This window comes from Silurus meridionalis, chromosome 17 (assembly GCF_014805685.1).
Source record: "Silurus meridionalis isolate SWU-2019-XX chromosome 17, ASM1480568v1, whole genome shotgun sequence".
NCBI lineage: Eukaryota > Metazoa > Chordata > Actinopteri > Siluriformes > Siluridae > Silurus > Silurus meridionalis.
The window spans coordinates 17,193,327-17,219,331 of record NC_060900.1 but is presented as its reverse complement, the minus strand read 5'-3'; the positions used below and the strand labels follow the sequence as shown (position 1 = coordinate 17,219,331).

General features: G+C 36.7%; 1 protein-coding gene across 3 annotated transcripts; it reads right to left on the bottom strand.

Annotated features, from left to right (window-relative positions):
* Nucleotides 1–1,180: 1,180 nt before the first annotated feature.
* On the bottom strand, nucleotides 1,181–26,005 carry ampd2b (adenosine monophosphate deaminase 2b). Of its 3 annotated transcripts, none has more exons than XM_046871736.1 (18): nucleotides 25,749–26,005; nucleotides 12,497–12,618; nucleotides 11,174–11,304; nucleotides 10,831–10,899; nucleotides 10,640–10,748; nucleotides 9,895–10,081; nucleotides 9,157–9,298; nucleotides 8,895–8,984; nucleotides 8,528–8,657; nucleotides 7,291–7,485; nucleotides 7,010–7,141; nucleotides 6,547–6,710; nucleotides 6,304–6,430; nucleotides 6,038–6,201; nucleotides 4,295–4,415; nucleotides 3,473–3,646; nucleotides 3,208–3,318; nucleotides 1,181–2,148 (listed from the first exon to the last, which is right to left on the bottom strand). In XM_046871736.1, the coding sequence occupies exons 1-18, from the start codon at nucleotides 25,831–25,833 to the stop codon at nucleotides 1,936–1,938; spliced, it is 2,466 nt and encodes an 821-aa protein (XP_046727692.1). In that variant the 5' UTR covers nucleotides 25,834–26,005; the 3' UTR covers nucleotides 1,181–1,935. The 3 variants fall into 3 exon arrangements, with proteins under 3 accessions (XP_046727692.1, XP_046727694.1, XP_046727695.1); XM_046871738.1 differs by lacking the exon at nucleotides 25,749–26,005 and adding an exon at nucleotides 23,907–24,031; XM_046871739.1 differs by lacking the exon at nucleotides 25,749–26,005 and adding an exon at nucleotides 19,786–19,908.

The following is a 26,005-nucleotide window of genomic DNA, read 5'->3' as shown; positions in this document are numbered from 1 at the left end:
ATAAACAGAAGTGTGTGGATGTATAAAGTGTGCAAAGTCCTGCAGAGGTAGATTTTGGGTCCATGTTGGTATTTCCACTGTAAAATGGGTATGAATGTGTGCAAAATATGCAGAGGAATTGGCAATACTGATATTTACATGTGTGTGGGAGGGATGGACAATCGAAAGCAGGGGTCCCAACCCCCGGACCGGTACCGGTCCATGGATTTATTTATACCGGGCCGCAAAAAAAGTGGTTAAAATTGTAGTTGTTTTTCTTTTATTATTTTCGCCCAAAAAAGCTTGTGGACCACTGATCTAAAGCACCTGAGAGCAGTTAACATACAGTAAACCAAACAACACAAAACAGCCATATTAAAGCCTAGAAATTGAAGAGCACAAAATTAGACCCTCTTTTCTAATTTATTACCTTTTCTAACCACTGCCCATCTCTCTGTCTCTGTGCCAAATAAATGGGACTATTTTTGTTTTTGAAACAATAGTCTTCCTCTTTTTGTCACTCTTCTTTCTCATATAGGGGTAACCTGGAGACATAGTGTTTCTTGGGATCATTCATCTGAAGAAATAATAGATATTACCTGTTTAGTTTAGTTGATTACCTGTTGCACTGTCAGGTAATTATTATTTAGTGTGCACATCCTATGTGTACCCGAAACTTTCCTTTGTACTATGTAGTTTATCCTACATAGTACAAAGGAAAGTTTCGGGTACACATAGGATGTGCACACTAAATTTTAGCATTGAAAATAATTATATATTTTTTTTTTAAATGAATAAATACATAAATAAATTTGTCAATTTTTTAAATGACTAAATTCATCTGTGTTGCAGAATGTTGTTTTTGTATTCTTGTCAAAAATAAGGAATTTCTGAAACATTGTCACTCAACTGGTTTGTGCTGCTCCTCCAAAAGGACTTTGGAAGCTCATTATTAAAAACATAGTTTTGTAAATCATGAGTGAGCTTTGAATCCAGTCTGTTTGAAGAACTCATGTAGAAAGTACTTATAATAATCAATGTTTCTGAAAATGTCATGTTTCCTTGCATGGAGTATAATCAAAACAGTTTAAGATATTTGTTATTCAGACGTATATACCGATTGTAATAGATTTTTTATTTTATTTTAAATGACTAAGTGTGTATTATCAAATGCCAGAAATAAACATGATTAATCATTGAATAGAGAGCACAGAAGAGGAAAATAAAGTTTACTTCATTTTTTGCAGTTGCAATAAATAATCCAACACAATTATCCAAGTACACACATACAAAAGTAAATATGTTTCCAATGGGTAAATACACTAACAAACCAGTTAATAACATGAAGTACAAGTACAAGTCAACATGTTTTGAATAAAACTGACCAAAAATAACGGAAATAAGGTGAAATTCAGACCATGTAAAGTAGCAGCTATGACACATAACCATTGTTCATGGTAAATATATATATTGTTTATTAAAATTATATCCCTAATACTTCATGTTTGATGCCTATGATCTAAATAAGCCCAGTCAGGTGTCATAGGAAGTGCCAGGTGAGATTTAAAAAAATGCTATAAATAAGGCCTTAAACAATACCACCACTACGACAAAAGTACAGCAACGGATAGCAGCGCATTGGTTTGTCATGCTTCCTGGGGCCATGGAATCTTTTTTTTCTGATGTGAGCTGTGACCATTGAGGCAAACTACTGGCTGCTGACAGTGTAAGGTGCATACATTTCAGGAATGAAGTTTCTGCAGGCAGTACTGAGACAGGATCAGTAATCTAGTTCACATTTAGAAGGGCATGCAGTTACATTTTCACTTTTTTTGTGTGTGTATCAATGTGTAACATCCGATTAGCACTCTACGCATCACCTCTTATGTGTCTGACCTCCACTTTCTTCACACAGCCCTGTTTAGACTCTCCAATTAGTGTAAATCTGCTCTGTCCCTACTGTGCACTCTGTACTGCGCTCATGCATAAAGCCTCCTCCTCGATGGTCTCTAGTTCTTCGCTCCTCACTGCCTGTGTGATTAGATTCAGCTCCTCGCACAGGGTCTCAAAGCGGTACGCAACACGGATATCGGGAACATTGGTTCGGCGGATGTCGTTGCTTTCCTGGCCTTCTTTAATGTAATTGGGTCCCAGCCAGGAACTTTTCACCTATAAAGCAATAAAGCATGAAGCATACATGCACATACAATTATATAATTGTTCATAAAAATATGGGTTAAATCAAAATATTACAATGATTCCAACAAGAAAACTTTATTTGTGTTAAAAATCAACATGAATGGAATCCATTTTTTTTTTACTCAAAATATAATTTCTAATTAATGATTTATTTATTTTGGCAGTAAAATTTCCCGTCACTTGAACTAGGAGACGATGTCCCTGTGCACAAAGTGAGCTCCATGGCTTGGACATGCATACACAAACTTGAGGTCTTAAAAGAAATCTTATGTAGCCTGCTATAGAGCTCTGGTCTAAACCCTAATGAACATCTTCGGGATGATTTGGAATGCTGACTGCACGCTAGTACCTGACATTACTAACAAACTTTTTTGCTGAATGAACACAATGAGAAACCTTTGTAGTACCTTTGAATACAAACAACACGTGGTCGTATGAAATAATACTAATAATGTCTCTAAATCTCTAAAATACAGAGATTATTCTTATATTTGATTAAATGTCTAAGCTAGTGTCATAGGAAGCTAAGTCAATATTGCAGTAGTAATAAGACCTATTATTTTTATATTATTCCTACCTATTATATAACATGCCTCATTAGTCGGTGAGCTTTATAGGTATATAGATACTGCCTTTAGAACATCTAGGAAAAGGGTCACCACATTAATTCACAGCAGTACAGTGAGTGTGTGTCTGGTAGGAGTGGATCAGATATAGCAACACTGTGTGTATTTATTAGTAGACACACCTTATTGGTCCATTGAAGTGATAGCGTATCTTATTACAGATACAGTCTGTGTCCTTAGCCTTTCATGAACATTTTGACAATATACTTGGTTATAAATTAGCTACAGATTGATTTTAGTACTTACTTTAATATAAGTATAGATGTTAGATCTAGATGATAAAAGGGCTAGTGATGTGATTACATATATATATGTATGTATGTGTGTGTGTGTGTGTGTGTGTGTGTGTGTGTGTGTGAGAGAGAGAGAGAGTGTTTGTGTTTGTTCCATAGTGATTCAGTACCTTGTGGGAGAAGCCACTCATTAGTACACTGTTTCTTGACAGTTCACACATATCACATGAGCTCAGTTTCCACACCTGAGCAGCTATACTGTACTCCTCCATTAACGGCTCCTGAATAACATATACAAATAAAAACCTTTTAGTGCCTCTCAGTGAAACATATATCCTCTCCTCTTAATTAAATAAACCTAAATGTAAATACATTTATTTAACATGCTTATTCTTGAGCTACAAAGTTGTGTCTGCCTTTTGAGCAATTTCTGACCTTTGTGAAGTGAAATTGCAGAGGGTCATCAGTAGATAAGGAAACCATTAGGCCCCTGGACAGATATTCTGGCAACGGGTTGCGATGGTAGCTAAGGAACAAGCTGTTGTTGCTGAGAGGAGACATGGCGATGCCGATCTGAGCCAGATAATACAGATACTGCAGCACAGGAGCCTGAAGGGAACATCACACATGCTCAAACACACATCACAGCTATATAGAGAAGCCTGCTGTGTATAAGCAAGAACATTATTTTCCAAGCAGAAAATATTATTAGGTTGGTATGTATTTGCAGGAGAAACACAAATAAAAAAATGAGTTTCTCAAAGTGGAAATATGCTCATTATTTTACTTTAGTTGAGAATAAAGACAGAAACTTTTAAGTCAAATGTAAGCTGTGTCTTTCTTGTTCGAAGCTCGTATCTACTGCAATAAACAACAACTTTAATTTGTCGAAGCATCTCCAGGAACTCCATGCCTGAGGAGCTAGAAGCTAACCCGGTGTTTGTTATTTATTTCAGAAATCCTTGTGATATATTCAGTTTGTGCTGGTCTGACTTAAATAAAATAGTGTTTAAAAAATTACTTTGTGTTTAAGTCAGTTTTGTGTTTGTGTAGACCATAACGCATAAAAGGGCATTAATGTGAACATTAAAGAACGTTCTTTAAAAAAGTAACTAAAAAGTTTTTGAATGAAGTAACGAGTAACTGTAACTAGTTACTATTTCTCAGTAACTAGCACAACACTGAACCCAAGTCAGAATGGTGATTTATTCATTTTAATTCATTCATTTTAATCATTTTGGTAAAGTCGAATTTTACCTTCCGAAGCAGCAGGCCATGGGAGATGTTCTCTGAGAGCATGAAGCCAGACACCAGGTGGTGAATTGGTCCTGCTTCGCCACAGTGTGGCCTTAGCACAAATATATTGAAATTCCTGCTCCTGTAGGAAAAATACATTGTGTTCATGTATATAAACTTAGAAGTCATAACCTTACTAATATTATGCATTCAGTATTCAGTACATGGCATTCTATTACAGTTATAGTATAAGATATATAATATAAATGTGATCTCTTTCATTAAAATCATTCAGGTGTAGTTTTACACACAAACATTGCAAATGTAAATGCAAATATTTATATTTCACAGTTAAGCCTTGAAAAATAGAAAGGAACATTTTACTAATTATAAAAAAAACTACAAAGAGCAGTAAAGAGCACTAAAGTAAACCAAGGGAATAATTACTGTCACAAATATTTTGCTTAATAAAATCGGAAGTCTCTGGTACAGTGTGTGCAAGAAAATTGGCTTTTTTTACATTAAGGAATTTGCCACAACTTTTTCTCGGAACTCTATCACACTTGCTTTTATTGCATGCAAAAATCCCCCGAGACTTTAGTATTTATTTTGTATGAAAAGAGATCTGTTACATAATAGGTTGGTTTACTGGCAGACAAACATTTTTTCTATAACATTTAATTGTTTGTTGGATGCAATGTTTTTATTTTGTCCTCAATAATGCAGATGTCAAACAATAAACATCTATATTAAAAATTGTTTTAAAAAAGTAATGTGCCTTAATGAAGGGAAGGGGGGGGCAGCATTTTAAAAACTTCATTTGGCATTTCTTGAAGTAGTTGGATGATTTTTTATTTATGTTTTGGATTACTGTTATTGTTATTGTCCAGCATTTCCTGAATTATTCAAACGCATTTGCTTCCAGAAATTGCTGGTATTTACTGTAATTCAGCCACTGTTTTCCACAGACCCCAATAATTGCAATAAAAAAATCCCATGCATAATATCTGGTGAATTGTTCTTTCCAACATTCCTTTGTGGCCAAGTCTATAGCACTTGCTTTCAAAATGCCTCTGGCATATCTAGATATTCTTTCGTATGCCCCGATATTCACATTTGTGATCAGGCGTGAGGTAAAGTTTCCTTTTGATGGCTCTGGTATGCAGATCGCAATGCTGCACAGCAAAATGGGACACTTCCACTCCTGTTTTACCTAAATCCTGATGCCGGTTTTTAATAGGAGGCTTTGTTTTGCCTACAGGTAGTTCTTTATATATCTATAAGCCCATGGATGTTGAGTGTTGGCACAAGGTTTAAAGAGTTATTCCTAATTCCAAATTTTAATCAAATATAATAGAATTGTATATTAACATTTGCAGAACAAATTGCTTCAGTGGCTGTATTTACCTTTCAAATCAAAAATCAATTTGGCATGGGTTAAACAAATGTTTGCATACAACTGTTGCATACAAATATTGGGCATGTAAAACATATCCTTTTTTTTATATTATTAGCCATAAAAGTGACTGGTAAATGAGAGAACCCTGAACATTCTCTTAACAGCAAGAACAAGAGACATTTCGTAAATGTAAAGAGATTTGTTGTGTTAAACAGAATTGCTAGAAATATCCCAATCTCTTTTTTTTTAGAACCAATTTTACCATCCCAACTTACATTGTGCTTCATCATGCACTAAATGAGACTGATGTGCATTAAGACTCTCAAATGTATATAAATACTTCATAGATATTTTAAGAGAAATACCTGCGCAGGTGGTTTAGCACAGTCATATTGGCGAAGGTGTAATAGAGATAATAGGAATAAGGTGGATTATCTTCCTCTATCCAGTTGGCAGGTAGAGGACTGTCCAGGTTAAAGATGTGATGCTCTGGTTTGGACTCGTCATCCACACTGTCAAACCCAACCACCTGATAAACATAACAGGTACATAAAAAACATAATGATATGGGACTAATCAAGCTTTACATAAACCTCTAAAGCCTTTAGTACTTAAAGCTTAACAAACTTACATGTTGCAGGAAGAGGTGTAGCTCTGGGTGGCTACTTGGTTGGATGGTGACTTCAAACAGAGGCAAAAAGATGTTCTCCAACATCTCCTGGAAATTACTCAGCTGTTTCTTAGTGTGATAGACATCACTGCAGAGGAGATACTCTCTTATTTACTTACAACCACACAACAAAATAGCACCAAACTCAAAAATATTTTGTTTTATATCACAATATGAAACGTGAAGGTACACATTAATACTCACAACAGACGAGGCACTTGGACGAGCCAGCGCACATTATCAGAGTAGACTCTGTGCTTGACGGCCCACTGCGCCAGTTTATCCCACTCATCCCTGGAACGGCCATAGATGGAGAGACGCAGCTCGACGTTCTGATATTTGCTTTCCTCAAGATCCTCCATTACCTCCTGAAATGCAAAACAGGCAATGGGCATATAATGTATACCTGTATATCTGATAACATATTTTTATTGCTGTTGTATTTTTTTGCTATTTGCCAACTGGAGAAAAGGCGAGTGATTTATTTATTTTTGTTGGTTAATAACAGTGTTTACTAAGAGACCCTCAGATTATACTGATTGAATTACACATCAATCAGGCCTGAAATAATTTCAAAATGTTCCCACATTTTGGGGGAAGATATTAGATTAAACACAATCTGTAGCATACTATAAAGAAGGCTGTACTGTAACTCTGCAAGAAATACCTTAATAATGTGTCCAAAATATTTTCCTTCAATATGGTTGTCTGTTTTGATAAAGATCTCCCGGAGGATGGACTCTCCAATTGGGTTGTACTTAGAGTTGAACTTGTCAAAGCGATGGAAAGTGTTTCGATCCTGAGCCACCAGGAAGAAGAAAATGAATCAACACAAGCTGCCCAATCAAATGTTAAAAAAATCAACAGTGCTGTTCTTATGCAAATCCTAACTCATGCAGAACAGTTATATATTACAATCTGCTTTTCAGCAATTTCAGACTTTCTTACCGCATGCATGTCTAGTGTGTCCACACTGAGGTCAAAGGCTGTCAGATTCATACTCTCAAACACCTCCATAAGTGTCTGTTCCCGACCTTTCTCCACATGCACAGTCTCCTTAGGGTACTTCTTCATGGCCCTCTTAATGAAGCGTAGCAGGTGCTTCTGGTTCATGCAGGATGAAGCATGGATATGTGTATCCACCTGAAAGAAAAAACAAAAGGCAGAATACTAATAGTATTAATATATAATACAGTGGTACCTCAACATACGAGTTTAATACGTTCCGTAACATTGCTCTTATGTCAATTTGCTCATATTTCAAAGCAAATTTCCCTATTGAAATTAATTAAAATGCCATTAATCCGTTCCAGCCCCCAAAATGCCACCCCAGTTGTTTTTGTTACGTGTTTTTGAATAAGAAAAATGTATTTATAAATGAGTTGTGTAAAAACATAATACAAGAGAATGTAAAGATATAACAAGGTTTTATTCAGTGTATTTTCCTTGGAGATGAGACGACGTGAGCTAACGAAAACACTGGTGGAGTGTGTGTGTGTGTGTGTGTGTGTGTGTGTGTGTGTGTGTGTATTCTGACCACAGTGAGCAGACAGGGTGGATGTGTGTGTGTGTTCTGACCACAGTGAGCAGACAGGGTGGATGTGTGTGTGTGTTCTGACCACAGTGAGCAGACAGGGTGGATGTGTGTGTGTGTTCTGACCACAGTGAGCAGACAGGGTGGATGTGTGTGTGTGTTCTGACCACAGTGAGCAGACAGGGTGGATGTGTGTGTGTGTTCTGACCACAGTGAGCAGACAGGGTGGATGTGTGTGTGTGTTCTGACCACAGTGAGCAGACAGGGTGGATGTGTGTGTGTGTGGGGGTGTTGGTAGAGGCGATAAGCGGAGGGAAAACTCGTTTTTTACTATCACTCCTGTACACTACGTATCCCTAAACTTTACAATTTTTACTTTTTCTTCTTTGCTTATCTTAATTTTTGTCACAATCTTCGCTTTCTGGCTTCGATTCACCATCTACCAGCGATAGTATGGTAGATCGCATGCCATTAAAATAGAATCTGAGATCTGTTCTCTTCTAACAGATCTCAGACTTTATTTTAATGGCATGCGATCTACCATACTACATTTGTGATGTTCCAGTTGATCGCAGTCAAAGTATTGGGCACCCCTGCTATAGGTGCTGTTTTCTTTCAAAGGCATACAGTACTCTTTGACAGTAAACATACCTTGCGTATGTTGTAAAAATCGCGATGAGGGACTCTCTTCTGAGCTGCCAACTCCTTCATTTCATTCAAGAGGATGTGCATCTGAAACTTGGAGCTCAGATACTGCAGCCGCCGATAGCAGAATGATTTTCTGTTGACAACAGTGAATTAAATCATTCTTAAAAACTACACTGACACTGCAGGGCAACAAATGGTCCACATTCTATATGATACTATTAACCTAATAAATTCTATTAGAAAATGGAATAAACAACAACTGATGAGTTTAATATTTAGGGTTTTCTATATGGTAATTAAAGAGTACAACACATTTAACAATATGCACAATGACCCTAAAATTGAGATTAAGGTCTGTACTGTCACTTACACTGGTCCATTTATGATAAGGGCCATCATGACGTTCATGTCAGCTATATACTCTTGCAGATCAGGGTAGGGTAGTTCCAGCTCTGTGGCTCTGGTGAAAAATGATAACGATTTTAAGTAGTAAACACAGTATATGCACAGTATTTGCTCTTTTCAAGCAATTAATACCACTCTCACTGTGCAAGGACATTCTAACAGTTGGCACTAGTTCCACATTTAACACTTATTTATGAATGTATAAATGACAGTAAAAATATTCTCACTTTTCCATATTACTCTTATGAGTAAACACATGTATGACACCATCTATCATCTTGCAGCTGTAGCCCATGTCCGGTGGCAAGTTAGCTGAGTCTAAGCCCTCATAGGGGTGTGTCTTTGACCCCGGCGCGTGAACTGGGGCATCTGTAGAAAATATTCGATACACATTACTCACTATATGAACAAAATTTTGGGGACACCTGACTTTTCCAGTCATATGTGATTCTATTTCAAACTGTTACAACAAAGTTGGAGGCACACAAGTGTACAGGATATTTTTGAATTAGGTAGCATTAGATTTTCACTTCATTTTAACTAAAAGACCCAAACTTGTTCCAGCATGACAATGGAAGCTCCACAAAGATATGGTTTACATGAGTTGGAGGGACATTGAGTGTTGATTGATGATGACTGCACTCTAGGCCTCCTCACCCTACATCAGTACCTGACTAAAGGCCTTGTGGCTTAGCGAGCACAAATATCCAGAACCACGCTCTGAAATCTAATGGAACATCCTCCCAGAAAAGTGGAGATTACCAGAACAGCAAATGGAGACTTAATATGTAATGGGATGTTCAAAAAGCACATACAAAACGTATGATCAGGTGTCAACAAACTCTTATATATAGTCTATATAGTGTTCATAAGACAAGTGGTTCCATAAAACATTTATTTAATTATCTCCAAACTATATATAGTGTTACATTCTGACTTTATACATATTTATGCACAAAACCTGCCTCCACTAACGAAGGTCTCAGGCATCTCCTGGTATGCATTGAGGTCCAGAGGCCTGTCCCCCATCTCCATCAAGTAGCGAGCAGTAGTCCTGCAAAAGCTCTGCATGGACAGAGCCATGTACTTCTCTCTAATGAACAGAGCCCTCACCACACACTTAGCAGCATCTAGCAGGTCTGTGAAGGGAACCTGAAGAAAAGGCAAGAAAAGTTGTCTTGTTAAGTCTTCCTTGAAATTCGCAGAATTATTATTTTTTAAAGACAATGGAATCTTTATTTAGATTATAATAGTTCATATTAGATGACATTATACCAGTTTTAGCATCACAGTACTGACTGCCTGGTTCCTTAAAAATCAATTTCAAATTCTATTATTAGTATTTCACACATTCATGATCCCTGCATGCTTCATAAACTATACACCATTCTGCATATGACTCTTTAAAAGTGTGAGGAAGGAGCCTGTTATTATGTAACAGGCACATAATCAATAAACATTTGTTATTCAAAATCATTTAATAAGTTGAAACTAATTTATAAATTGTATAAAAAATTTTTTGTTGTACTTACACACTTTTAATTCTATATTTCCACATTCATTTACTACACTTTTATTATTATTTGTGTAATATTTTAGTTTGTTTCTTTATTACTATTACTCTTTGAGCTTCATATAAAATCTTAAATGTAATTACATTTCTATGCAGAACTACTTTATTGCTATAATAATTATTTCTTCCTCTCTTACACCACATTTTTCTTCTCCAGAGATGCTGACTCTCTGGTACTCCCTCTCTGGTGTAAGCTCATGCTCTGGATAAAGATCAAACTGCGCTTCACTCTGCTCCTTCAGATATCTGCACAAAGACAAGAAGATACACAGATTTCAGGACATCATGGCACTCCATGGTTGAGTATCAAGAGGGGTTTCAAACTCACTCAAGGTCTGCAGCACTGTCTGTCTTCAAAAAATCCTGTTTGGCTCGGAGAAGAATGTCAGGCTCAAACCTGTGCAAGGATGACAGAAAAATACGTATTAATGCATTTAAAAAAGTATCAATTATACAGAGACCTAGTCAATTTAACAGGTTAGAAGATTAAAACTGAAATCAGACAAAGCATGAACAGACAATATGCAGTATCCTGGGGATAAAACATATCATACAGATTTTAACATTCCCTTTTAGATTCCCTACAGTAAAAAAAAAAATGCTTATTAGTGTGTGCAGCACTGCTGTTTACGATGATTAAAAAGCTGAAGCAAGGAGATGGATCGTCTTACTTGACATCCTGGCTGATCTGTCTCTCGAGCCTTTGTCTCCGCTCCTCCAGCTGCTCGATGGGACTGTCCTCCGGAAACTCATACGGAGCACTGCGCATCTCACTCTCAGTCAGACTACGTGACAACAGCTCCTAACACACACGTACGCACAAATGAATACGCACGTGCATATTCACACATGCATACTGTACTGTACTGACCAACAAGAATGTAGGAACTGGTGTGGAGCTGCACCATTCACTCAAATATTTGAATGGACTATGTGCTAATAAATGATAGAAAATTTAATTTTAGATTATAATAATGTGGTGTCATTTCAAAACAACAGATATTTAAAGAATTAATATTCAATACGATGTGTCCTAATGGATCTTGGATATGAGCAGTCTGGTCCTCGGTTGTTGTGTATAGAAATGAGCAGTCAGTCATAAGTAAAGTCATAATGTGGCAGTGTGTATGTAAATATGTGCAGTGAGCCTAAGTAAAAGTTTGTTGTGTAGTGGTTGGGTATGCAAATCTGTTGGCATGTCTATCATCAATGTCCCCAACCACATTGTTGACTTGTTGTAGAGTTCAATTGAAAAGATGTCAGAAGTAAGGGACTATTATGTGACAACTGAGGCAACAGTTCAGATTGCTTCATAGTTCAATCATTTACACTGAAGCTGATGTGGTTTTATACAGAAGGTGTGTTCGGTCCATCTGAAATAACAAACCATTTCTCCATGTTCCTGCATGGCAACTATTTTAATACAAATAATAAAAAAAAACAATCAAATCAAATGCAGTTGAAACTGGTTGTTTAGTTTTTTATATACATTGGAAATGTGTGCAACAATATATTAGGGCGGTCAAACTGTCACATGACCTGAACATACAGCATAATTACAACTATTTCTTAAGCGTAATTGAGATTTGCTATAAAATAGCAAAGCATGACACTATTTTCTATGCTAATTGAACTATTTGTTCGTCAGAAAAAGTATTGGCGCTTTTGTCGAAGTGTGGACCCTGTTAATAAAATAAATAATTAGTCAGTATTCTCTAAATACTGAAACGTTTTAAGACTGCTTTGTTTCTAATGTACTTGGCTTCCAGTGGTTTGCATTATATTTATGACAACAAACAAATACTCAAAATTGCCAGATATGAAGATAAGATATGAACAGATGTTTGTGTTTCAGTGCCGTTTTTGCCAGAACTTTTTGCCTCAGCTACACCCCATGGTTTACATATCTTGGTAACAAAATTTATTCATAATTGATTCAGTCACAATGCTGCAAAACAACTGGATGTACTGTATGTATGTATGCAAAAAATTACCTCAGCAATTTCTTTGTATTTGCCATCCATGGAGGTCCGCAGGTCTATAGGTCCGTGCTTCGCTGTTATGATACCAGGCAAAGAATACTGGAAAGTTAAGAGACGTGGTGCACCACGCAGGTCTACCAAAGAAAGAGAGAGGGAGAGGGAGAGAGAGAGAGAGAGAGAGAGAGAGAGAGAGAGAGAGAGAGAGAGAGAGAGCGAGCAAGAGAGAGAGCGAGCAAGAGAGAGAGAGAGAGAGAGACAGTTGAAGAAAGAGAAAGTAAAATAAAGAGATATAAAAATGTTGTTAAGTGGTATTCATTAGAAGTACCAATATACATGTTTCCCTGTTTCTCAAACTGTTCCTGTTTTTCAAATTAAGATGGAGAAAAGCACAATGTGTTAAACACCACAGGCTGGGGATCAACAGAAGGTTTTGTCTTCAACACAATGAAGCTTTTCGGACACGCACATAATTGTGTGTATGTATACATTTGTTAAATATTAGGTTAACTAAAGGAATTGCATTCCTGCCTAATCAACACTGAGGATGTGCAAGTTATCTGTATCTTTTTCGAGTCTTGCTTAGACTTTGGTCACAACCATAGGCACAGGAACACAGAGGTAATTTGAGAGCTGGATCTTTAATGGGCTGTGGGCTTACTCACTATGGATTTTATTTTTCCACAGACCTCCTAAAAAAAGTTTTCTGTGAAATACTTTTAGTACATTGGGTTTGAACTTCTGGCCCACGGCTTCTGAAGTGTTCAGTGTGTGATGTAACCAATAATCAAAAATTCATAAAGCTCATGCATATTTAAAGAGTGCGTGCTTGCCACTGTTTTGCTGAGACACTGGGGCTCTTGCTCAGTCTCACACACACACACACACACACACACACACACACACACACACACAGACACACACGCTTTTCTCTTCCTAAACTTGTGACATAAATCTATTGCTAATTCAAGTAGTGTGACTTAAATTAAACCCTAACCCTTAACCCCAATCAATGTAAACCTTTGAAACCTAAAAAAAAACCCCACACATAGTATTTCAGCCTAAACCATAATTACTAATTCTCACTACATCATTAACAGCTACACTGCACGGGTCTAGAAGCTAATGCTAAACTAAAAGCCTTGTTACGCATTAATACCACATTAAGTACAGAGAAAATATAAGGTGCTTTTTCATCTTAACTGTTTTTAGGAATGCATGTTCCCTTATGTCATCATATCACTGCACAAATGAATTAAATATTCACACATGAATTTGTTAAATAAAAAAATAATGAAGCTGTGCAGAATATAAAAAAACCTGATATTATTTTATACAGGTTGCAATGCTATTCAGGAAAAATGTGTACACGGCAAATAACAAGGTCACAGACAGGTCAATTTGCAAGGTATGAGATATGTGAGATATGTGATATGTGCACGTTTGCATATGTGAGTTGATGCTACGTGGCAAACAGAGAGGATGATTAGAGCATTTTAAAAGAGACAGTAAACACATACAATAGTTGTCTTACTCCTCTTTTTCTCATCATGCTTATTCCGTCACTTCTCTACTTACTTCCACAGGCTAACCATATAATTATAATAAAAGCCTATTATTACAACCCAGGCGTATTTACACCTACAGTTATGAAACCATCACATCTACAACACGACACAGTGCTGTAGGAGAACAACATACGCGTGTTATTATGGCTGTAACGAAAAGTCCAGCCCTAGAGACACACAGGCGAGCATGTCGGGTACTGTCTAATCTCTTAATGAAGGTTATATTTGGAGCTGCAGGCTCCATGGTTATGTAATGCCCATCCTCTTCACTCCCCAAAAACCCATTTCACTCATTTCATTCCAACAAGATAACTGTAGAATCACTGTAGATAACTGTAGAATGCAAAGAAATGGATTTTAAATTGAGCACCGGAGCACTGTGTTGTTTTGGTGGGTGATACAGACACTTTGCTTCCATCTAAATACAAGATTTAACCAGAATACAATAAAAGAAGCAACGAGATTTTAACATGGCATGATTGACAGGGTTGTATAGATAAAGACAGAGAGCTTTTGGCCCTGCTTTTAGCAATAATACAACTATCCATTGGTCTCTTTTAAATCTTGAAAGTTACTGATCTTGAATGAATGATTAGTGAATGAGCTTCTTTGAAACATGCTATTTGGCTGTAGTCATGAAAAAGGTTGTAGTCTGGAATCAGTATATATAGTAGTTCCAAAATAGCATTCTGCCTCAAGCCCCAGGTTACTAAACAATGTCTCTAGTGTTAGAACAGTTCATACTCACTCACTTACATTCAATAACTGCTTTATCCTAGACAGAGCCATCTTAGATGGGTGTCAAGTGGTTATAAAGCAAGGACATATCCTCAGTAGGAAACATACACTTGAATTCACATGCATATACCTGAATCGGTATCATATATACACACATTCACACAATATTTCAGGTGTATTCTGCCAGTATGGTTTATAGAAGATACCATGCACAAAAACTAAACACAGAAAGTAACCCAAGCTCAGGATCAAACTAGAGATTCTGAAGCTCTGAGGCAGTAATGCCACCACTCACTGAGCCTCCCTGCCACCCACAACAGTGACGGAGATGACACAAATGTGCGGGCACAAATGTTTGTTTACAACTCTGCGAGCAGCCCAACTGTAAGACAGAGCAAGGTCAAATGTCTGACTGTATATCTTAATAACAATAATTATTTTTCCAACAGTACAAAACTGAGAGGTCTACAATTCCAAACTCTTTTGTTGTACTATCAAATAAATAATACTAAGTAATATCGTTCCAGAAAATGTTCCAATGAGCTTCTGGAATATAAAAAAAAAAATTAAAGAGGTAATACTCAGGGAATATTGATGCAAAATAATAAGTGAAATGCAAATTAAGAAGGTTGAGCTTGGAATTGCAGGTTGAGTTATGGTTTTTACCCTGTTAATCAAATATGATCATAACATTAATAAAGTCTTTTTAAAGTTCTTGCATCAAATTTGGCAGTAAAGAGATCAGTAAAAATAGCCAACACTTTTTTACATTGCTTATTAGCTATAGCATAACATTGCTCAAAACATTGCTTGTTAGCTAAAGACTTAATAGTCAGTCATTTTATTTAAAAATAAAGCAATTCTTTGGCCTAACTCTGTACCTACTCTGGAGCCAGACTTTTAAATGTTCTGGCATAACAGCCAGGAAATTAAAATCAGCCCTCGTCCCTCCAGGATTGTAAACTCCTCAGTTTCTGGATAAAAAAAAAATCTTAAATTGCTAAGAAGGTTGTTGCAGGTTCTTTAAAATAATTACTGAAACGTTTCCAGTATAGCAATGGAATAGCTAAAGTTTATAGGTTGGTAAAAGTCTTCTGTAATAAAAAAAAAAAAACACTCCCAAGGATTAAAAAACTAAAAAAAAACATGCTGTTTTTGGGGGTCTTTACTTTAGAATGGGATAGCTCACACAAATCTCTAGGTTTAATTTATCTACAAAATCCTGAGTTAGTAAACACATTACTCAGGATGTGTCCATTTTGGCAACTAAAAATAAAAAATAAAAAGGCCTAGTAAATTTACCGTCCAGAAGGTTGGAGATAACAGTAGGTTAGTATTTTAAATAAATGTAGTCACTTTTAATGCCTATGTGTGTGTAATCATTTCATGATATCATTTCATAATTTTAGGTGTGTATAGTTTATGCGTAGATGGAGATATTTCTACCATATTATATCTATTTATTATATTTATAATAAACTGTTTTACATTTTTCACTATTACTTTCAATCAAAACAGTCTTACACTGATGCTTTTATGACTTGTATGTTTACTCTGGTTAAATGACCTCAGGAGTGCTTCTGACTTTGGCTACTAAAAGTGGTGTATTGATTCAGTGCATATCAGTTTATCATCAACAAGGATGAATAGATGGCATTTAGCTCTTGTGTCTGCCTGTGAAGTGCAAATCTTTCAACCCAAACAGCAGGAAAATCTAAGATGAATATGGTAGGTATTTGAGGGCCAGTTATGGCAAGTGTATCGTGAGGGAAAATGGGCCCAATGTAAAAAAAACTGGCTCATTGATCATCTTGAAATGACAACAATGCAACAAATACTTTTCAATTATGGGTTGGAAGTGTCCTAGGTGTATTTGCAATGTCTTTAAGGCTGAGTTATGGCTGTATGCTGGCAGCCAGAATCAGATTAATTACAACAGTATGTGATCTAAAAGTACTGGTAAGTGTGGGCCAACACTTAGCCATTTTCACCTGCTTCATACGTTAGCTTTGTCGCCAAATTAAATGTGGAGATTGCATATAAAGAGCCTAAAGAAAAAGCATTTACTCCTAAGGGAAATAAACAGGAATAATGACGCATTAGAATCACACCATGAATACACATGCTATGTTTTTTTTTTTTACTTACTTAATGTAAACAAAAAATCTTAATGAGTCAGACTGAATTTTCTAACTGAACTAAAAATTGGATCTGTCAGAAAACAATCTCTTTTTATACACTACACATTATTTGTAAGTTATCCACATGCGGTAAAGAAAGATTTGAATGTCAACGTTACCATAACAACGAGGAGTGTGTGAGTCTAGACAGTGCATTCAGCTGCCTGCATTTTGGGAAGCATTACAATTATTCCTCTTTTAATAAAGCATGATTTAACTGTAGTTATTGACATGAAAGCAATAAGAAAACTTTCTGCAGTCAAATACAGCACTCAGCATTTGGCATTTATTAGGACATTCAACAGCAAGTAGATTGCTGAAAATAACAAAATAGATATATATTGCCTTACTCCTCGTAGTGTAATGCTACTAAGAATTAAAGCCATTTTCTAGGCACTGTGTAAGAATTATTCATATATAAATATTGAAAAGAATCTGATGTAACAAGATTCAGAACGTGTAACACTTTTTTAACAGGACTTATTCCAACCAAAGCTTGAGCTTCAGATGCGTAATCTGTGTAGATTATGTCATATATAGATTATATATTAGGCCTATTTTAACTGAGGTGTATATATGAATGTTTTTATTCTGATTGAGCTATTAATAAATACTACTATATATATTTATATATTTATATTTATAGTCCAGCTTATCCAATTTATTTCAGTTAGGCATTGTTGTCTTATTATTTAGTAACTCCAAAAATTATTCAATAACTACAATAAAACGAATAGAAGAGGCGTGTAGGGATTTAACTGTTAACCCACCAACAGCTCCTGGGGATTAAATGGTTAAGTCTGTGGACATATGGCACCATCTATCCTTCTCTGACACACACTCACATGAGAGTGATTTTATAGGGGGTGGGGGTGCAGTGAGAGGATTTTAAATAAATGATCCTATGTGTATTTCTGATTTTTGATGTTGCATGGCTAAACATTGAACACTACTACTACTACTAAAATAATAATAATAATAATAATAATAATAATAATAATAATAATAATTTATTCAGATATTATAAGAGTTTTAATGTAAAATAAAATTCTACATTATATATTTATATTAAATATTATTTTATATATATATATATATATATATATATATATATATATATATATATATATATTTCAAATCTCTTTTTAATCTTTTTAAATTTGTCTTCTATATTATTGACATTATATCTTACTATATCAAATTTTTACTATATAGTTTTATATATACTATTTTTTTTTACTATATTTGACTGTATCTTTTCATTTTTGCCAATTTCACAGCAATTTACCGGCAAATCGCTCATTATTTACAGTGTACTACACTGAATTGGATGAATTAGGTTATGCAAAAATATACATTTATATATATATATATATATATATATATATATATATATATATATATATATATATATATATATATAATTTTGCACACTTAGTTATTAAGATTCCACTTCAGACTCCAACTCCATTTATGTAATGCGATAGATAGATAGATAGATAGATAGATAGATAGATAGATAGATAGATAGATAGATAGATAGATAGATAGATGTGCAAAATGTGTGTTAGGTACAAAATATGAAGAAAATCTATGTACATGTACAATAAGAAATGTGTACATTGTTAAGTACAACAGTGACAGAGAAGATAAAACTCTGCATACTGCAGACTGGCGTTTCACTGCTGGTTCTGTTCATGCTCTTCAACTTAATGTTAAACTATTTGAGGGGGAATAAATTCAATTTTCACAAAGTTACATTCATAATGGTCCATAGTCACATGGTGGACATTAGTGACTCTCCTCAGGCTGCTTGAGTCTTGAACACCTGAACGTTGTGAGGGAACAACAATTCTGAAGTGTTTTCTACATTTAATGTTTTGCTCCCTGTTTTTGTTCGGTGTTTTTATGGAGTTATTAAGTGAATTGTGGGTTATGCATCTATCGTACCAGTCTAACTTCATTAAAATAATGACTGATTTACACTATTAACTCGGCGCACGCGCTCCGGTGGACTGATTGCTTTAGAACTGATGAAGTTGCAGCTACTATGCCTTTATTTTGTACACAGCCAGTGCTGATGTGGCGTTAGTCTGGGCTGCCTATCATCTTCATTCTCTAGCTCCTTGCTCTTCCTTTTTGCACCCGCTGTTCGGAAAAGTGCGTTCAAAGTGTAATAGAAAACTGAACGCCCGCGCGCGCGCACACACACACAGACTTTGTTCAAACACGACGGCACAGGCTGTGTTTAGGCCCTTTTCTTTTTTCCTGTGGTATTGTACACTCTACAAGAGCAGGGCTGCACACACTCAAAAACATCACTGAAATAGCTTCTTTCTCGATCTCTCTCTCTCACACACACACTCATGCACTCGCGCGCACAAACACAAACACCCATACACCCACACACACTGATGTAGTGTTTCCCAGGGGATAAAGCGTGAGCTGACAGCATAACAGCTGACGGTTTTAGAATGAAAGGGTAGAGAAAGAGGAGAAAGATAAACCCTGAGGTGGAAAGAGGCTTTTGGAGAACAGGCGTCTCCTAAAGATCTGCACGATCCAGCTGAGGAGAGAGATATGGAAATGGACTACCGGTTTAGGGATGACTTGTTTCTCTAGATTCACACACAGGGAGAGGGAGATAGAATGGAAGAGAGAGAGAGAGAGAAAGAGAGAGAGGAATAGAGGTGGGGGTTGGGGGGGAGCAGCAAGGCGACACAGGCACTCTACAGAAAGACGAATCTACAGCATTAGCTCCCATTCACTCACTCATCCGCATGCTTGTTGCTGTTTTCTCTAACTCAACCATACATACAGTAAAACTCAGCCGATGGGACGGATGGATCCACTCCCCCCTCTCTCTCCTCTTCCTGGTTTGTGCCAGCTGTCTGAGGCAGCCTCTGTCATTCCACTGCTCATTTAAATATCTCTGACACGCAGCCGGACTGTACCACCTGCGTGCCGGTCAGGGGGGGAGGGAAGACTTAGCAGCATCCCTGCTGCCTCTGTGGTTGAGAGGGCCTCTGCTTCATTCCCCCTTTAGTACACCTCAATGACGCAGTGTGAGGACCGCATTGCATGTGAAGATTCTGCTCCTTGGCTTTTTTTTTTCCACAAACACACACAGGCGAAAAACAGAGGGGGCAGTGTGTGTGTGTGTGTGTGTGTGTGTGTGTGTGTGTGTGTGTGTGTGTGTATATCAGAGATATATATATATATATATATATATATATATATATATATATATAGAGAGAGAGAGAGAGAGAGAGAGAGAGAGAGAGAGAGAGAGAGAGAGAGAATAAAAGAGTTCCCAGGTTACATAAAAATACCACTGCTGAAGGCTCATTGATGAATCTGTGAATCTGAAGGAAAACGCACACCAAAGAGCATTCTACATTCAACACATAATACGAATAAATAAATTAGAGAAAGTGTACAAAATTATATCCAAGTGTTTGGATATCCCACCTGGGCCTTCAGATACCACCACTATCATGTTGCAATTATTACAGAGAGAGAGGAATTTTACATATGGGGGGTGAATACCATTTAAGCAGAATAACCCAGTTAATCATAAACAAGAAACCCAGTTAAGTCCAAACCTCTACAGTACAACCGCAACTGTGCCACCTACATCATCTGGAGCAGTTGAGAATCAATTTTTGTCTAATAACATGACAAAAACATAACAATGTAAATAAAATACAACCTACCAACCAGAGATGCATACTCATATTTTGCACCGTTTTTCAGAGGCTGTAAGTCAGCGGTATAGCTCGTATTCACTGGTCTGGAAGTGGCGAACAAACCCTTTCCTGGGCTGAGACAAGATAGCTAGCTTCAGGGTTGGCCGACCTCTCCTTTCCTCACAATGTCTAGCTTTTTCTTAAAAAGGTGTTTTGAAGGTATTTTTCTCTTTCTCCAGTCGAACTTGGCTGTAACAGTTTCCCTCTGATGAACCAATCAGAGAACGGAAAAATACTGATGTTATTCTGGGCCAGCTAGTTGGCCCTGTGAGGCAAATATGAAATCTGATTGGTTAAAGAAACAGACCTATTGATAAAATTATCTATGGGTAAAGGGCATGCAGTAGAAACTTTGAAGGCCCTGGGCAGATTAGATTAAAATGGCAGCACATAGAGGCTGAAGTCTGATTGGACAAAAAATTTAACATCCACATACACGTACTGGAAGCAGTGCAGCCAAGAGAAACGCTACGAAATAAATATAATAGACTGTTGGGAATAAATTAATAAAATTTCATGGAACAAATATTAAAATTTAGGTTGTAAATGTAGGTCAGTGATTCTGATAGTGTTTAGGCCAGCAGAGAAGGCTTTGCTGGCCCTGAATGCCCGACACTGGGATATCCCAGTAAACCCAGTTGGATCAATGAAATTGATCGATCAGTTGGATCGAATTTAAGCTGCATCACACCACCCAGGCAATGCCATGAAATGTTCACCCCTCAAGCTTATACAAAAAGGAAACTTATGTGAGAAGCAACAGAGAGACCAACAATCACGTTGACTGAGTTCACTGGCTGAGGGTGCTGTTAAATTGCAGCAGTTCTTGCACATCAAGAGCACTGCATACCACTGGATGAATGGGAGGGTGGCAAGAAAGAAGCCTATACATAAAAAGTGCCAGGAGTTTGCCAGAAAGCATGAGAGGAGCTCAGTTGTGTGATGTGTGAAAAGGTTTTTGTGGTCAGATTGGACCAAAATAGACTTTTTGTTTAATACTCAAAGTGCTCAGTGTAGTGCAAACTAAAATTTTCTCATGTCTCAAGACACAGTCCTTAGAGTGAAACATGGACAGCATCATGCTATGGGAATCAGCTGGGACTGGACATTTTGGTTAAATTGAATGAAAAATGAATGGAGAAAAATGTGGGAAATATTGCAATACCCTGCCTTAGTCTGCAAAAAAGCTAAAACTTGGGAAAAATCTTAATTTTAGTAGTACGTAAGCACAAGTTCAGATAAACATTGATCTGGAACAAACAGTTAAATGTCCCTAAAAACAAACAGTTTTGTCCTTTATCTTAAGACCGAGTCAAATTTCTGATCTTAATCCCACTGGGCATCTGTTTACCAATTAGACAATTGCAGTCGACATGCATCACCTGAACAACCTAAACCTGGGTCATGGCAAGAAGAACAGGCCAAAATCATTCCAACACTATATATGTATCTCAAAAGACTTAAGGTGGTGTTTTCTCATGTCAATGTATGTGGATTAAATACTTATAAAGGTTATTTTAGCTCTTTATTTTTCATAAAAAATAATTCCCAAAATAAACATGAGGTCACTGTACAATAGTTTATAGTTTCAGTGTTTTAAAATAAAAAAACAGAGCAGGAAAATAAAAATTTGAATGTCCCATTTGTGCTTCAGCAGTATAAGAGAATTGGTCAGGGGTTTGAATACTTTTACATGGTACTGTAATGACATGGTTATAAGGCTAGAAGATAAAGTTCGAAAGTGCTACCCCTTTATAGAACTGCTCTGTCAGTCTCTGCCATAAACTCTATCATGTTCTGGGTTCCCTGAATGCTTCAGACTGATTCCTGCTACCGATCAACCCTCTGTTCACTGTAGACTCTTACACCCCTATATCCCCCCAATTACAGGAAGACATGCAGCAGGGAGACGATGAATGAATGATGCGACAGAACTGAATATGAAGAGGTTCAGACATTATGCTGTACTAAGCCAATTGTCTATAGTGCTCTAATATTATGCAATGTTTAATGAAAGTATTAACACTAAAAATATAAGATCGTTGTAAGTACTTAATGTGGTGTGCGGCATGTCTCTGTGGCTTTACTGCAGTGCCCAGGGTCCCGAAAATGCGTCATGGAAACAACACTGAGCAGTGACACCACCATCACATGAAAATATAATAAAAGGCATACAGCAAACAACAAAAAACATAAAGTGTTTTTTTCCATAGTATCTGATGGAGTACTTTATAGACTGGAGTGTATATCACATAACTTCTGTTTATAAGTGATTTATTCATATATAGACAATAATTGCAAGAACGATGCTCCATTATTCAGAAATAGGAATAAAGGAATTATACATTTTATTAGCTATTGATTAATTTTAAAACTGAAATTTGGTCAAACCATGTGTTTCAACTGTCAACTCCTTTTTTTTTTTTTTTTAAAGATATGCTGATATAAACATTTAAATATTGGGCAAAAAATGTTTGGAGGGAACATCATTCTGTTTAAAATCTAATAATTGGGAACAGTAGGCATTAAATCTTTTTATTTTTTTTAAAGGAAATAGGCAGATATGGACAGACTGTGAAATCATTGTGATGAGCTTGCCAGTGTGTCCTTAAAAAGTAAACAGTTTAATCTGTACTAGCTAACCTGTAACTTATGCCTGGAACCTTCAGATGTTGAAAACAGAACAGAAATTTCAGCCTGAGCACTACTATGTTGAAGAAAACAGCTTTCTTGATAATTACTAAAATACTGCAAACTAAACCAGCTAAATGAATGTATGTTTTTGTACAACACTGTTGGTGTACCTTCTGGTTATACACAATGAATCTTTTTTCCTAAATACACTACGTGTGTTAATTGTCCTATAGCTTTTCATCAGTGTCCATAGAGCTGCTGCCAGCTGGATATTATAGTCATGGCTGCTCATGGAGTGTCACCCACCCAAACAATGTCTGGACAACAGTAAGCCTGTGGTTATTAATCTACACATTGGTGGATGGAGAAATTCTAAACGAGCTTGTGTTACAGGCGTCCCTATTAAAATGGCTACACAGTGTTGTGCTTTCAGCTCCACCTTGTGGATATCAAAGTAGGTTAACACAACCATTATGACCAACTTATTCACATACAGTACATTTAATCAGAGACTTGGAAGAAATTCCAAAAATAATGAATGTCACTTTTTCCCTACCTTGTCTTGACAATCCAGACATTTCTTTAGAATTGGAGGAAGTGAAGTATGAAGATTAGATAAGAAAACCTAATGGAGAAGTGGTCTGAGAGCTGGTGGTAGCTTGTGAAAGAGAGCAAAGTCATTCCAGCGCTCAGTATTACAGTGGAGTCGACACTGATAGGACCTTTTTAGTCACTCCTGCAGAGGTCTAAGTCCATAGTTTATTAATGAGTATAAAAGCAGGAAGCTATATCTTGAATGATAGATAACCCCTCGTTGGTGATGTTTGGATTATCTAAAGAACACGGATCAGCAAATGTGTGACTACTAATTTTATTACCTGTTGGCAGTTGGCCAATCAATAGGCAATGACTTAAATATTCAAAGAACCATTATAGAGGAGTTAGGAGGTGTATACTATGTTTGGAGTTCAGGAAAATCTTGTTATGCACCTCTAAAATTTGTAACAAGTATATGCACTGCTTTTTTAATGCTTCTCAATATATTTCAGACTGTTCTAAAATGACATTACCAGTGTTAACTATGTTGCTTTACTATTGCACAGTTAGGCAGCAATTTAAAAGCTCCACTTGTACAGCCTAATTAAAACCTCAACTCTATGCCATTTCTTCCTCCAGTAGCGCATGTTCCACTTTGCTTTTTTTTTTTTTTCTGTTTACACGGTAATGGGGCTATTAAACTGTCAGGTTTGCCATGCTGTGATCAGACACTGGCCAGGATCCACCCACACACTAATCACTGCCTCGTTTTGTTATTGTTGAGTGAGTGCTGTAGGCCTGAGTGCTTCTCAGAACAATTTTTAGACAGGTTTATGTTTAAGTACGTGTGTCATTTGGCTTGTGTCAGTTGTTCTCTGTAAAAATCAATACGCCAAGATTTGAATTTTTACCTGCTCAGTGTTGTAATTTTCAGGAAAGCAAAATAAATAACGTGTCATCCCTCATTATTAATTATGATGTTTAAGCTCTTAGATCAGGAGTGACAATCTCATGGGGAGTGCAGCAACAAACCACCTGTTCTGTTTAATTGCTTAGATAATTATTCCACCTCTTTAGCAGCTTTGCATGATGATCACAGTATTCATATCTGGAGCTGACAGAATTTCACTCACGTACATTACATGACCACTTTAAAGAAATATGATGCTGAGATTTATGGTATTTTTATTATCTCTTCAGACTGAGAACCAAAAGGGTCATGCGTTTATAAAAAAAAAAAAAAAGATGATTTTTAAGTTTGTTCGTTCAGAAACTCAGGTCTTTTGTAATCCTTATGTAATGTTTATTGGCTGAGGTGGAAATATCTCTTGTAAATGTGTTAGGTACAATCATAGCCCCCTGCTGTGGCAGCTCACACATGGCAGACTTTGTTTTTGGCACTCATATAAAGCCATGTCAGTGCAGTAAGTTTAGGACAACTCCTTGTTGTGTAATCAGAACCATGTCCATTTAACAGCAGACAGTGTCTGCCTAAAACAGGAACTTCTGAATTAAATTATGGCCTTCCTGATGGCTTTTGTAAACACTATATGAGCTACAGCATATGATTGATTGTTTATTCATGGTGTGATTTTTTTTCGTTCAGCAGGTTTAGTTTAAGATGCATGCATAATGAGCCAGATCACTTTCACTCTTATCTTTCGCGTGAGTGTCTGGTGCATTTCTGAAGCAGCAGACAGGGCAATTATAGTTGACCAAAAAGAAAAAAAACAAGGAATAAAAAAGATCAAATGACTGCAATAATTATCTGTATATTGATATATAGTGCATTCATGCATATTTTAAAAGAACTACTTAAGACACAACATCTTGTAGTTGGATCATGAAGAGTGGCTCTTACCTGTGCTGGCAGCATACTGCAGGCTTCCCCTTTTCCTGAATGGGGATGTGGGTTTCTGTTTACCTGCTGGCAGCTTGGAAGACATTTTGCCCTGTGTTGGTATGAAGGGAAATAAAGAGTTGGCCAACAGGCGCAGCAGACTTCTCGGTGTGTGAGGGATGGATGCAGATAGAAACAGAGATAGAATCAGGAATCTGCTGGGGATTTTAGAGCAACAAAAGGGGGCTGTGATGATGGTGGGGGTGTTTAGAAGTGAG

What these genes read in the sequence shown, in the direction of transcription:
- ampd2b (XM_046871736.1), bottom strand. Translation starts at nt 25,833, where the DNA reads ATGTCTTCCAAGCTGCCAGCAGGTAAACAGAAACCCACATCCCCATTC. An exon ending in TGAGACCTTCGTTAGTGGAG is followed by an intron (nt 9,299 to 9,894) that starts GCAGGTTTTGTG and finishes TATTTTCTACAG; the next exon opens with ATGCCCCAGTTCACGCGCCG. An exon ending in ACACACTAGACATGCATGCG is followed by an intron (nt 7,142 to 7,290) that starts GTAAGAAAGTCT and finishes CTGGTGGCTCAG; the next exon opens with GATCGAAACACTTTCCATCG.